At 35.8% G+C, this 15,303-nt stretch overlaps 3 protein-coding genes across 3 annotated transcripts; 2 read left to right on the plus strand and 1 right to left on the minus strand.

Annotated features, from left to right (window-relative positions):
- Positions 1–6,018: 6,018 nt before the first annotated feature.
- On the minus strand, positions 6,019–7,432 carry LOC147923858 (uncharacterized). The gene has a single exon (XM_087493999.1). It carries the CDS (start codon positions 7,175–7,177, stop codon positions 6,212–6,214), a length of 966 nt encoding a protein of 321 aa, XP_087350125.1. The 5' UTR covers positions 7,178–7,432; the 3' UTR covers positions 6,019–6,211.
- Positions 7,433–8,930: 1,498 nt separating this feature from the next.
- Positions 8,931–11,110, plus strand: LOC104757508 (agamous-like MADS-box protein AGL63). Its single transcript, XM_019238947.2, has 6 exons — positions 8,931–9,205; positions 9,686–9,764; positions 9,873–10,046; positions 10,244–10,312; positions 10,454–10,495; positions 10,642–11,110. The coding sequence occupies exons 1-6, from the start codon at positions 9,018–9,020 to the stop codon at positions 10,888–10,890; spliced, it is 801 nt and encodes a 266-aa protein (XP_019094492.2). The 5' UTR covers positions 8,931–9,017; the 3' UTR covers positions 10,891–11,110.
- Positions 11,111–11,124: 14 nt separating this feature from the next.
- Positions 11,125–14,406, plus strand: LOC104757509 (uncharacterized). The gene is given in 8 exon segments (XM_087494000.1): positions 11,125–11,337; positions 11,414–12,100; positions 12,103–12,335; positions 12,425–13,003; positions 13,073–13,234; positions 13,343–13,510; positions 13,664–13,717; positions 13,829–14,406. Coding segments are annotated over 8 exon segments (2,187 nt in total). The 5' UTR covers positions 11,125–11,246; the 3' UTR covers positions 14,042–14,406.
- Positions 14,407–15,303: the final 897 nt, after the last annotated feature.

The following is a 15,303-nucleotide window of genomic DNA, read 5'->3' on the forward strand; positions in this document are numbered from 1 at the left end:
ACTTCAGCCCGATTGGTTTACTTTCCAGAGGAGGATCAACAAGACTCCATGTGTTGTTTTTAGTAATAGACTTGATTTCTTCTTCACATGCATCCCTCCATACCTTCTCCTTGTTTGCATCTTCAAACTTTAATGGTTCCTCATTAAGCATTAACAAGAGATTCTCTCCTTCGACCTCTGCAAGTAACAAATAATCCTTTAAGTATTGAGGTTTTGTGGTTGTTCGCTCAGACCGTCTTAATACTATCGGCTGTGACTGTTCTATTTCACCTATCTCCTCTGCATCCTCTGATTCAATGTCTGAATTATTATCACCTCCGTTAGCCTCTGCAGCTTCAGTGACTGTTCTGTCTGCAACTTCATTGGTCCCAAAAACACCAACACCAACAGTAAACGACCCTGCTTCTTCTTGTCGCTCTACAACATTATTCCACTTCCAACTTCTGCTTTCATCGAAACAAACATCTCTGCTTACCGTAATTCTCCGACTGGTTGGATCAAGAAGCCGATAAGCTTTTGTACCAGGTTCAGTCCCAAGATACACAAGCATCTTTGATCTATCATCAAGTTTTTGCATATGTGGAGTTTCTACCTTCGCGTTGTCGATGCAGCCGAACACTCGCAAGTGTTCAACATTAGGTTTCTTGTGCTTGAATGCTTCATAAGGCGTTTGATCATTTAAAGTTCTAGTTCCAACTCTGTTTATAAGGTAGGTCGCATGTCGTACAGCTTCACCCCATTGGTAATTAGGCATCTTCATGTGCTTTAGGATGCTTCTAATCATTCCAAGTAATGTTCTGTTCCTCCTCTCAACCACACCGTTCTGTTGTGGTGTGTAGGGTGCTGTTAGATGTCTATTTATTCCCTTATGTTGGCAAAAATCCTGAAACTCCTGTGATAGAAACTCTCCTCCTCTGTCCGTTCTAAAGGTTTTGATAGAGGTTCCTGCTTCTTGCTCAGCTAATGCTTTGAAACTTTTGAATTTATCAAACGCCTCTCCTTTCTCTCTTAAGAGGATTGTCCACATATACCGAGAAAAATCATCAATCAGAACGAATATGTACCTCTTTTGTGCAGCAGCGGAGGGTGAAATTGGTCCACAGAGGTCCCCATGAACAAGCTCAAGTGCATGTGATGCTCGAAAGGATGATGTCTTTGGAAACTTATATCTAGTTTGCTTTCCAAGCAGACACGATGGACAAGTCTCTTTACCTTTCGGAGCATTTGATATTCCGACTACCAGATCCTTTGATATCATTGTTTTGATGAGTTTGAAGTTGATATGTCCTAGGCGAGCATGCCAATCCTCTGTAGTAGCAATCTACAGACATCTCGTATTATCGACTTCCAAGTTCACCTTGTACAACCTATTTTTTGATCTGTTAGCTCTTACTAGGAGATTTTCGTCTCTATCATGGAGAGTGAGGTAGTCTTGGCTCATTCTGACATCACAACCAGCTTCAGTGGCCTGTCCGAGGCTGATGATGTTGCTTCTGAGGTCCGGTATGTAATAGACATCAGAAAGAATTTTCTTGTCTCCACCTTTTGTCACAAACAGAATGGAACCTTTGCCTTCGATATTAACTCTTGAATCATCCCCAAAACGAACCTTTCCTGTTATCCTTGAGTCAAGTTTGCAGAACCAAGCATGATTACCTGTCATGTGATTACTTGCACTATTATCCAAGTACCACAAGTTCTCTGATCTGTCTAATTCTTTTGGTTTTACTTTCTTCTCATTAAGGTAGACCACCTCATGCATCATGAGAGACTCTGCTTCGTGTGTGTCTTCTTCTTCTTTTTCTTGTATTTCTTGAAGCTTGATGAGCTTTAACAGTCGATCCGGGCATTCTGAAGCGTAGTGCCCGAGTTTATCACATCGGTAGCAAGTTACCTTGCTCTTATCTCTTGGTTGAAAGTCATAATCCTTCTGTGAATAACCATAATCTCTTTGTTGGTAAGAGAAACGTCCATATCCTCTTCCTCGACCTCTACCACGACCACGGCCTGCTCCTCTACCTCTGCCTCCTTCTTGAAAGTAGACTGGTGGCTGTGAGTAGACCGGTGGCTGTGACTCTGTATTAACATACATGAGTTTGTTCTATCCTTCTTGGGATTCTTCTTCGTCATGAATTCTCTCTTCATAAGTTTTTAATCTGCCAACAATATCCTGAAAAGTTGTTGTGTTGAGATCAAGCACTTGTTCTAAAGATGCGACTATATGTATGAACTTCTTCTTCGGTAAGCTATTGAGAAATTTCTTCACGAGTTTAGGTTCTTCAATGCTCTGCCCCAAGGATGCTGATTTTGTTGCTATCTCTGAAAGTTTGCCGACAAAATCATCAATTTTGTCTGTTTCCTTCATTCTAAGTCTATCAAAATCAGCTGTTAAAGTTTGCAGTCTCGCTTCTTTGACTCTGTCAGCACCCAAGTTTCTTGTTTTTATAGAATCCCAGACAGCTTTGGATGTCTCTAGGTCACCAACTTGTAGAATCATGGATTCAGGTATGGACTGAAACAAAAGAGCTCTTGCCAAATCGTTTTTGTCAGCTTCATCTGAACCAGGATCAATCGTCTCCCATACTTTGTTCACTGGAGTGTTACCTTCATTCTCATGGCCCAAACGGTATAGTTAGTATCGTTTGGCATTGGACATTGTATGGATGATGATGATCCTCCTTCCTTCATTGCGGTGGTCGTTGCTGCTCCAACTGTTGTAGTTAATTCACTCATGTCTCGAATGAATCTCTCGAATAAAAAACATTTTAAAATATCGAACCCGGAAGCTCTGATACCAAATCTAGAGTCTGAATGCAAAGATCAAAATATAAAAGCACTTCTTTTATTAGCTTTGAAACTCTCTCAAAACAAAACTTCTCAATTTTTTTCTCTCTTAAATTCTTACAATTGTTTGTCATAACTTGATATCTTTTTATATGAAAAACTAAAACCTATTCCTACTAGGAATCCTTCTATGTTTAGATAACTCCTAAACATAATGCACACTTATCTCTTAACCATAACTCGGTTAGGATAATAACACTTTTGTCTTCAAGCTTATTCAACATAGTGTCTTTAAAAAATAATTAGTCTCTAATTGAATGTCATTAAGAAGTTTAGGTTTTAGAAGTCGTCATATTCTGAATATTTTATTAAACGCTTAATAGTCGAATAGACATTAACCTAACATGAACTGTCATAGCATAATAATGTTATAATATAAAACGAATCAATATCGCAATCTAATCTATACTTTAGGTTCTACGTAGTTGTCTGTTGCGTTCTTATTATACTAGATTAAATTATTAGATTCCGTATTTAGAAGAAAATTATATACGTGAACTTTTTTTTCTTTGTTTATGTTTAATTATCATTTAAAAATTGCTGTTTCGCCAATCCTTGAGAGAGCAAGCACTCACTGGCGAGTTCATCGAAATCTAGAAAATTCATTGTTTTTTTAATGAATATTCCATTTTGAAGCAACAATGCGGGGATTTTTAAATACCCCATCCACCCCAAAAAAAAAAAAGCTGTTTTACTAACTTTATAAAATAATATAAGCAAATAATTATAAATAATAAAAAAAAGATTTTAGCTTCCATGGAATAAACTATAGTCGTTTTAGTTTTCAAGTATGGAGTACTCATGATATATATGACTATATGAACACACATTGAAGCAATATATTTTGCCTGCTAAGATTTACTAAGATACTTTTTTTTTTTTTTTTTTTGTCAATCAGATTTACTAAGATACTTATGATAAAGAATATTAGTATATCACAAAAATTAGATCCTTGGAATATTCCGTATCAAGGGGTGCTTAAAAAGGGTGATTCAGATCTTCCCGATTATTATTTTGTCGCACCTAGGTTAGACAAAAGTGACATTTGACGACAACTTCATCCTTAGCCGAAAAACAGAAAACATGATTCACTAAACAAGTACTATTTTTAGATTTACGTAGAGCCTTCTACTAATTGATATATTAGGGGAAAACATGATTCACAAAACAAGTACTATTTTTAGATTTCCGTAGAGTCTTTGCTAATTGATATATTGGGGGAAAAAAATCGTAAATTACACAAATTATTTAATCAGCTATGATTCTCCTAAAACTAAATTACACGTGGTAATATAAAATTCCCTTACGATTGGATATGTAAAAGATCTCCATTCTCCAACTTGAATTATTGTTATACTCAACAAACTAGCTACTTGATAAATTCACATAAGAATTCCAATTAACATAGTATTGTCTAACTTTTCTCTCATTAGTCTTTTTTTTCGTTTTTATAATTCCTCGAGTATTTCTCTAGTTTAGGAAATCAATTTAATAGTTTGATCAATGATGGCCAGCCACGGATGGTTGTTTAAAAAGTGTTTAAATATACATGTAAATCTTCCTTAGTCAACCAAAGAGAGAGAACGAGAGATACGTTACAAATAAAAACAAGTCCATGAGTTTTACCAAAAAAAAATCAAGTCCATGAGGTGGGCTTGACCCACATGCATTGGAATTGTATTTCCACACGTTCATTGAGAATCTATGAGAGAGTCTACATACATTATTTGTTTGATAACATGTCTACATCATTTCATAACCATTGTTAATCATGCCTAATCGTTCAGTTTTAAAATTTGTGCTTCAATCGTATGGAATAGTGTTATTCATGTTGTATAAACAATCCGCGATTTCAAAAATAATAACGTGAGTTGTAAAACCATATTCTATATTTTGATCATTTTCTAATGGACAATTTATCTCACAATTCTCCAAATGTTATTATTCCAAATGAATCGGTGAGGATCTAAATCGAATCGTAGTGTCAATAAATAAATTTTTCATAATCAAATTAATGCTAGTACTATATGTCAGTTGAACTTGAACCTAACGTCCAAATTTATGGTTTATTTATACAAGTGTATACCCACAAAATCTATCCTATCCTTGACTAAATAACAACGTCCAAAATAATTTGTCGACGCATAAAAAAATAAGTCAACTATTTTGACAATCAAAATAAGAAGTTACAATTCTTCAATATATATTTTTTTTTTGTCAACACAATTCTTCAATATTATTTTGTAAATAAGTGACTTTCTTTATTTTTTATTCTCTACGTTCTTGACGAAAATTCTAAACCGTGAAGATTTTCTGTTGGGCCTACGATTAAAAGTAAAAAATACAGATTTGAACGCACTTCAGAAATAAAAGGCCCAATTAGAGTTCAGCTTGATAATTGGTACCATTCATTGAAGTAAACAAAAGAATACTATGGAACCAACATACTACGGTTTTATTCAAGTATATCATCAAAAGTTTAGTTACCTTTGGGACATGAACAACATAGATTCGTTCCACTTTGTCTTTGCCTATGTTTTCGAATCTTGGACATGACATGTTAACTCCCATTGCTAAAACGAAGTGTAAACTTTTATCTTAATAGATTCTTTTCTTTCGATTTGGCTTGCTGATATCACATTTGATTGATACATTTTGGTTGACAAGTAAACGGAATTGAGATTGTATACCGTAATGCATTTTCTTTATCAAATTGGTTTCATTGATCACGATATTTAGCATACTGATTTTGTGTTAGTCGTTGCTACATCACCATCTAAATTTATATTTACAACATACATTTTGTTAACAAATAAACTTATGGATATAAATCATATTAAAGTTATGAAAATATTATTGTCATTTTCTTTGTATTATGTTTATAATTTGGTTTCCATTCGATTTAACGTATCTAAACCAAATTTCCGAATCATCCACAATTACAAAATAAATCACTAGTATCCACAATTGCTCCTACTACCTAAACCATAGTGTAGGTTCCAAAAGGTCAAATCCTACAGCTAATTACATACTAACACAAGTCGCTTCCTCCAATAATAATGATCAACTTAGGCATCTACGAACCTAACATTTTCCCTCCTAATTTTCACAGATGACAATGATCAGCAATTATAGAAGAATCAAAACACACATCTTCAACAACAAACTCAAAAATCGTTCAAATCATGGATCAATTATCAAATCAAAGCCAATAACAACAAAGAGTCTTGAGTCTAATACGTACACATTACATCAAAAACTAATATTCAGATTCCACATTTCTTCTTCTCAAATGTTTACATACTACTACAGACAGCAAGAGAGAGTGATAATAAGAGAAGAGAGAACAGTACCAGAGATATCATCTTCAAATGTCTAAGTTCTCCAATTGAATGTTACTCTTAAGAGGCACGTAATCTCCAAGATACCCACCAAGATGATCATACAAAGCAGTCTTATCAATGGTCTGATGATGGTAACTCTTGCAAACATAGTAAAACACACTCTGAACAAGCAAACCCACAAGATTAACCATCACAAGAACACCAACTAGCAAACCACCAACCAAAGTCCTAGTGAAAGTTCCATACTTCCCTCCACCATGAACAACAACAGCTCCAAAGACAACTCCAATCAACCCACAGAGCAAAAGGTAAACAAAGACTAAACCCATAGCCATCTTAGTCTTCCCTTTAAGCAACTCGTAAGCTTTCCTCATAGCGGCAAGTCCATAAACCGGTTCAAGAACAGAGATCACACTACCTAAATGCCATAAAGCAGTGAAAAACACATGAACACCAAAGTAGAGAACAGAGATAATGATTCCAGCTACGACAGCTAAACCAACACTGTTCAGATCAAGAGCAACGAGGAGAATCACAAGGAAGACAAAGAAGACAGCGTTGTAAGCAAACATCAACAGAGCAACCCAAAGGAAAGTGATGAAGAGTCTTTTAAAGACTTTGGGAATCGCTGAGAGAGTCGAGGAGAAAGAAACTGGCTTCCCTGTGTAGAGAGAAGCGACGGTGAAGACAACAGCAGCGGTGGAGAGGAGAGAGAAGGCGAAGAGGAAGATCAAGTAGCTGAACTGGAAGATCAAGAGAACAGTCCAATCGTGACGTGAGCGATCTGAGTTCGGTGGGTCGGATTTGTCGAGTTTGGCTAGGATTGGTTGAGTGAAGAGGGAGTGAGCGAGGATAGCGAAGGAGAGAGGGAAGATTAAAGATAAGGTTATGAGGTAGAAGGTTCTTGGAGATCGTTTCTTGATTGAGATTGATTCTTGAAGTAGTTGAGGGATGGTCAAGAACTGGAGCTCTTCTGGTTGGAGATCCATGGTTGATCGGAGAGAAAGAAGAAGAAGAAGAAGAGGGGAGAGATGAAGGATCACCGACGGGTCAATTTGGAAATCTGAGAAAAGATGAGATTATTTTAGTTTCTTTCTTTGTTTGGTGTTGTTAATATCAAGAAGATGTAAAAAGAAATGAGGATAGAGAGACTTTGTTGGAAACTTCTGGGAAACTCTTAAAACACGTTTAAGTTTTTGACTAGTTTGTAACTTTGTATTGTAACCAAAGGTTTTTTTTTTTTTTTTTTTGGTAATTATAAGTTTTGAAATAACTTAATTTAAGGAATAATAATATACTCCCTCTGTCTCACAAAGATTAAAGTTTAGTATTTTACACACATATTAAGACAGAGGGAATATATGATTAATTTATAATTTATTATTTTCACTTTTCCACTTTCCCATTTTTACACTCCATACACTCTACAACATCAGTAATCATTAAAACAAAAATTATTAAAAATATTCAAAACATCAATCTTTGGGAGACAAAAAAATTTCTCTAAAACTTCAATCTTTGAGAGACAGAGGGAGTATATATGTAATTGGTCACAACTCTTTGTGCATGATCTCTGAGAGACGCAATCATGATGAATCAGGCTTGAAGACTTTTATTTTTTTGGTTTTAAATCTTGGTAAGACTTTTCATTTTTGTAATACCAACTATTGTAATACTTTATTTTTAACTATGTGTATTATTTATTTACGTGTTAAAAATATTTAAGTTTAAGGAATGCAAACATGATTTAACTTCAACGACATATCAGAAATGTTTTAATCTGAGACATTAAAATTGTGATGGTTTGATATTTCGATTGTATGTGTGATTATACTACTAATATATGTTTCTATTTATGTTTCCATGTTATAAATAGGATCAAAGTTTCTAGAAAGAGCAAACCGGTGAAATTAATTAAAGTTTTCTTTTAATACTTAAAAAAAAAATGGATTTTGATACATCTCTAACAGGTTTTGTTTTGTTTTACAGGTTTTTATTTTATTTTACATGTTTTTATTTTTAGAAAAGAACAGTAATTAATTTGACGAATAATGGTTACTTCTACTGAGAATCGGAGGGTGCAGAGATATCACATGGACCGATGGTCCCAACTGTTAAACGTCGATATCAACTTTATAATTTCAGGCTTCAAAGTTCAAACGTATTAAACATCAATTTGGATATTTAATAAACTGTAACAATATTGTTGAAATTATTATTGAACTTATAGCTTCTTTTTTGGTTTAGTTGAATTTTTAACTTTGGTAAAGTCTTTACGTAAGGAAAATAGAACTAACAGTCAAATGTTGGTGTATAAGCACTAATCCTACACACACATAAATGTAACACTTTTTATTTAATTTCTACTTTCAATACCGTATAGTCTATCTAAATGGATTAATCCTAATTGGTTATACATACTTTCAACCTTTGTTTTGATTTAGTTAAACTTTTAAATTTTGTACAAAGAACTGTAACAACTAACAACAAGTGTCCAAGACCCGGCCGGTTTAATTAATTGAACATGCTCAAATTACCATTCTTATTTACGTATTCTTATTTGATGAGCCCTCCCAAACCGGGCTAGATCAAAGTACCATTTGGTTGCCTTCAAATTAATAATTGATACGTATAGAGTATAACATCAAAAAGATTCCGCAAACATCACATATATCGATATATACATATGAAAGTAGCAGTACGTCTATATAAATAGCAATTGATCATCTCAAGGTTTCATTTGCTACGGTACTACCTTTCTTCTTTTTCTCTCTCTCTCGTTTAGCATTCTCATGAGATTATAGATTAGGGTTTTAGAAAGATAGATCAATGAGGAAAGGTAAGACAGTGATAAAAAGGATAGAGGATAAGATAAGGAGGCAAGTGACATTCGCAAAGAGAAGAAAGAGTCTGATAAAGAAGGCTCATGAACTCTCTGTTCTCTGCGATGTCCCCCTTGGTCTCATCATCTTCTCTTACTCCAACAAGCTCTATGAGTTCTGCTCCAGCTCCACCAGGTTTCATTTATATATTTTCACTTATATGTATATAATTGTAGACTCATACATGTGTACGTACGTACGTGTTCTTTGTTTTGGTGGGATAAACAAGAAAATGAATTTTTTTTTTTTTTTTTTTTTATAATATAGACCAAAAATTTGAGTTTTCTTGATGTTATCATCATCACTTGTTTTCATATTAGTGTTGCATCTTTTATTTTTTTTATGTGCACTGGTACGCTTGTTTGATATTTTACCGAAGTTATATGCTTTCTTGGCTTGATTTTGAACCCTTTTTTTTAATAAAAAATTCAATCGATGAACTAAGAGACCGTTTTCTGATATTTAGCCTTGTCTCAGGGTTTAGTTCTAATGTTGATCCAAAAAAGTTTTCTTGTTAATGAATATAAAAAAAATAACACATCATTATTAACAATTTTCTGTATTCCATTACTTAATTTCCTAATTTTATTTTGTTTTTTTGCAACATATCATCAGCATGGAGAATCTCATCATGAGATACCAAAAGGAAAAAGAAGTTGGTCATACCTCTGCAGATCACAGTTTCCACCCTGCAGTAATTAAATTTCTGCCAGTTCCATGAATTATTATTTAATATCAGCACATGCTAAAATTCTTATAGGATAAATATTAATAATAAAAATTAATTTTCTTATATATATAGGATCAGTCTTCAAACTGTGCGAAGACGAAAGACTCAATGATGAGAGAGATCGAGAATCTTAAGATCAATCTTCAGCTGTACGATGGACATGGCTTGAATCTCTTAACCTACGACGAGCTCCTTCAGTTTGAACTTCATCTAGAATCCTCTCTTCAACATGCCCGAGCTCGTAAGGTATATATTTATACGTACACACACACACTCTATAAATGACATTTATTTATTAAACGAAAAGTATGTCTTAAGTACATATTTTGGTGACCGGTATTTAAACACTCGATAACACACACTATATATATAGATTTTTCTTTTGTTAGAATGGTTTTATAAATTTTTAAAGTAATGGTTCTAAACTCTTGTGTTTATTAAAGGGAATTATGCAGTGTGAGTTCACGCAGCAACAGCAGCAACAAACAAACAAGCTTAAGGGAAAGGGAAAGGTGAGTTATTGTCATTTGGTAATTATTTTCCCCCTGCACTAAATCAGAAAGTAGTCATTGTTTAACATTCGAAGGTTTATAATATAAATAACCATATATATTCAAATGTTCTCATTACTATATTTTTTTTCTTTTCTATAGGAAACATTCATGGATGATGAAACCCAACATTTTCCCGATCTGGTACATGCATGCCTTTGTGTGTGTATAATATAAGAAATACTATCATGTTTTCATTTTGTATATGTATGTTATTGTAAGCTTTTTAATATAAATGTCGATACTAAAAAAAAAAAAAAAGCTCTTTATTTTTGCATTTTAATATGAAGGTACAAGGAGGAAGCTCTTGGGAGCATCTGATGTGGCAAGCAGAGAGACAGATGATGATGACGTGTCAAAGACAAGACGATGATGATGACGTCACACGCCTGCAACAGCAAGTAAAGGAGGAGTTCCTTTTTGACGGTGAGGAAGAACAACAACAACAACAACCCACCGGTGCTCTTCAGCTCCTCCAGCTGCCACAGCCATCTTCATCATCACAATTCACAACCAACCCCAAACCAAGTCCCATATAACTACTAGTCTACCTCATAGTTTATCAAACTCATTCTCCTCATAGTTATATCATCAAACTCATTCAGTCATTCTCGATTTCTCATAGCATTAAGAATTGACCCGGTTTGATTTGGTATGGTTCGGTTATTGATATCAGACAGTTAATTAATTTCCGGTCTTTCTTCTAATTAACCAACAAACAAAGACATTGAACTTTTCGGGTTGGTTACTTTAAGGAAATGTTTCTCTGTTTAATTACCGTATTTGCGACTCCATGCCACTACAGTAAACTAGATATTATTACACTTCGTTGCCACTGCTGGATTCTCCAATTAAACAAAGGTGTTCGGAGAAACCAAATCAACCTGAAATTCCGATGAACCGGAAAAAAACTCGACGACACCGTCTTCCCTCGAGATCGACGGCTAATAAACAAGGAGACAACGACAATTCCACACAGTCAGAAGGTAAAAAAAAAAAATGTCCCGACATCGATTCATCTAAATAGTAACATCTGATCATTTCCAGTTCCGATTCGTGCAGCAATGAACCAAATCGAAGATCCTCCAAACCCTAATCTACCGGAACGTCTCTTACCCGTCGATAGCTACTCAGACGGAGCACGTCTTAACATATACTCGAGACCAGAGTACCTCGGTACAATCGCTACACTTCTCAAAGGATCTAAAGAATGGGAACAAATCAAGAATTCACAATTCGGTAAACTCTTCCAACTCCCTGTAGCTCGATGCTCACATTCAGGTAAACTGTTACACGGTTTGCTCTCCCGACAGCTCGTAACAGAAAAGAAACACGAGATATGGTTCGTGTTCGGTGGTCACCCAATGCGTTTCTCTATAAGAGAGTTTCACATTGTGACTGGTCTTCGTTGCAGTGAGTTACCAACACAAGATGAGGTAGACAAGCATAAGGATCGGTACTTGTCTGTGTGGCATAGGCTGTTTGGAAATAAAACCATGGTTACGGTCGCAGATGTGTTGGATATGTTGTTACAAAACGATAAAACGACAGATAAGAAGAAGCAGTTTTCGTCTTGGAAAAAGCTTTGTCTTGCTCTCATTGTGATTGTGGATGGTGTTGTTGTATGCCATGACCAAAGCTTTGTTAGTTCTGAGTTTGTGGAGATGTTGAATGATGTTGACTACTTTTTGGATTACCCCTGGGGGAGGTTAGCTTTTACCGCGACCATTCGTCGTTTCGGGCCGCCTAAGGATGCGACTAATCCGATTGGGAAGCTAAGAAGCGTCTGAAACAGAAGACGAGTGCATGTTACGGTTTTCCTCTAGCGTTACAGTTACAAGCTCTTGAATCCATTCCGGTTATATTGGAGAGGATTAAAGATCCGTTGGATCTTCGTAACTTCACTGAGAGGTCAGCTGAAGGGTTGTCATTCGCAGTTTTGCTTCATGAGACTAAATTACACAACGCTGAGGTTGATGACAAGGTTAGCTAACCCTTCATTCTAAAATAGATAACTATTATTTATCATGTTGTAAGTTGTAACACATTGTAGCTTCCCTTAATGTAATGTAGCTTCTGGTTGCACATACATTGGATCCTAAGGGAATAATTAACGAAACAGAGTTGGTTTGGGAAACAGAGGTTTCTGATCCTAAGGTGGATTTCATGTTGAAACTGATCAACGAGGGACATGTTTTCAAACCGTTTGAATGGCCAGTCTTGAAAGCAGCAAATCAAGAGGTTAATATTCAAGAAAAGCGTATTCTAGATAAGGCGAAGCCTAAACATTTTACTAGGTGTTCTATGAAGGAGAAGGAAGTTTTCAAGCCTCCTACTAACATCCACAAACATACTTCTCAGAAAAAACCAACGGCCAAAGTTCATGTTGGTGGAGAAAGTAACGACCCCGGGTACGTCACGCTTGCTCACTTGGATGACATGAAGGAGTGGATACTGAAACAGAATGAAGACCTTAGAAACAAGATTAGGGAGGACGTTACAGAACTTGTTGGTTCCAAATCACATTCTCAAGATGACACACCTGAAGGAGGAGCATCTAATCTTCGCCGATCAAACGGGCTTAACACCAACTGTTTGGAAATGATGGCTAACACTGATGCAACCCCTACAGAAACTCGAAAACGCAAACGGGTAGAGGTTCACTCTATATCAACTAGAAGTGAGTCAGCTTGTGACATTGAAGGTGGAAAGGATGTTCAGTGTCTAGGGACACAGGCTAGGGAAGGTGGAGAGGGTGTTCAGAGTCTATGGAATGAAGACGGAAATGCGCAAAGCTCTGGTACATTTGATCAGTATGATGATTATGGAGATGCTCTAAAGATCACTCAGGAAGATGATTTGATGCAGGAAATTAACGACTCTGTAAGTGTGTGTTTTTTACATTCTTACATCCCATTCCCATTTTTTTAACTGATTTTTTTACGACTCACTTCCTCACTTATGATTGTTATCATACTCAAATTCTTGTAGGGTCACTGTCCAAATTGTGTGAAGACGAAAGAATCAATGATGAGAGAGATAGAAAATCTTAAACTGAGTCTTCAATTGTACCAAGGACATAGCCTGAATCATTTAAACTACGACGAGCTCCTTCGTTTCGAGATCCAACTTGAATCTTCTCTGCATAATGCTCGTAAGGTATATAGTATACACACTCTATATACATACATTTCATTATTCAGACGACTCATATACAACATGTATTTTGATGAACAACAGTTTTATAAACATACACATATCCCAACTTTTACAGTTTCAATGGTTCATGTTTCTTGTTTATTAATTATGTAGTTTGAGTTCATGCGGCAGCAGCAACAAACAGACAAGTATAAGGGAAAGGGAAAGGTGAGTTCTCTTGCCAATGGTTTATAATCTGATGATAGCTAAAATATAAATAAAGTTTTTAAGCTTTAGAATGTATGACCATTTTTAACTATTGGTATAACTGTTCATTAGGAAATACTCATGGATGAAGGAAGCACACAGTTATCCAATCCGGTACGTGCCTTGGAGTGTCAAAGGCAAGAAGATGATGACATCATGCACCGGCAAGTGAAGAAGGAGTTCCCTTCTTTCGGTGAGGAAGCCACCGGCGTTCGTCACCTCCCCCAGCTGCCACAAGACTGGGCTCAAACTAAGGCCGGGCATTGGGCGTGTTCGTTTCGTTGATGCAGGGCGGCTGCGGCAGCGACTGCGGCAAACGCAATCTTTTTGATCGCCGCAACTAATCGACGTCCAAAATTAGAATCAGCGTTCCCCGCAGCGTCTTGCCGCAAGCACCTGCGGCAACCAAACGAACAACAATACATGCGGCTGCCGCTGCCGCAGGTACTTGCGGCGACGAAACGAACAGGCTCATTGTCTCGTTAATAATCAGATAATAACAGACAGCTAGTTAATATATCCGGTTATTGTCTTTGCTGACTTCTAATGGACATTGACCATGCTTTGAGGTTCAACAACAAAAAAAACTCTTATCCTCATGAAGTTGTAGCATCACAACTTGGTAATTAGTAGTAGCTGTTTCTTTTTGATTTTTCTTCTCCATTTGCTTAACAATATTTGTGTCAATTAAATTTAGAAACAGAAGCTCATTTGCCTCGATTAGTTTTGTGAAATATATATTATAAAATGAATAATTTTATTATTAGTTTTGTGAAACTTCTCCATTTGCTCATCTAAGTCAAGATTGCTGAATTGTTTTAACCTCTTTTATAATTAATTGTTTAGCTGTCGACTCGATTTGACCTCCTAAACACCGTATACTAAAACTTTATATATATTAGATAACGTTTGAGAGACGATATAATCATGTGCCAATCACGTCAACTATTTTGTTTTTTACTGATTCTATTCTCACATTAATCCCACTCAAGGATCACAAGCTTCATGTTTCTGATTATGTCTGAAAGTTGCTCAAGTCCGCGAGTTCAGCTTAGGCCATTTTTGGCTCGTCTCGGGTTCATACTAGAAAGGTGATATGAAGACTATCGAGGCCGGATGGCAGGTTAGATTTTAGTGAGATTTCTAGCTAGTAAGTATTTATTATACAAATTTTATTTTTAACTTATATATGTGAATGACTAAAACTATAATTGTTGTTTCGTTACTTTCTATTTAGGTTTCTTTCAAGCTATACTCAGAGTCTCAGGCTATACTTAGAGCCTCAGACTACCAGCCCAGATTATTCATATTCTGGACGGTATGTGTATGTGATAAGTTTCTTTTTCTGTTTTGCATAGAGATGCATACACTAGTGAGAGATGCTACAATCTTCGATGTCCTGGTTTTATACAAAACAATGGCAGCACCTCGTTGAAGGCGCCATTTCTCCTCAAACCGAAGTCATTACCATCCCGATTTGGAACGGTTAATTTTATTTTGTTTTATGTATAATATATAAATAAATCTTGGACACTAGTGTGATGCCC

This window comes from Camelina sativa, chromosome 17 (assembly GCF_030686135.1).
Source record: "Camelina sativa cultivar CO46 ecotype springtype chromosome 17, ASM3068613v1".
In the NCBI taxonomy this organism is placed as follows: Eukaryota; Viridiplantae; Streptophyta; class Magnoliopsida; order Brassicales; family Brassicaceae; genus Camelina; species Camelina sativa.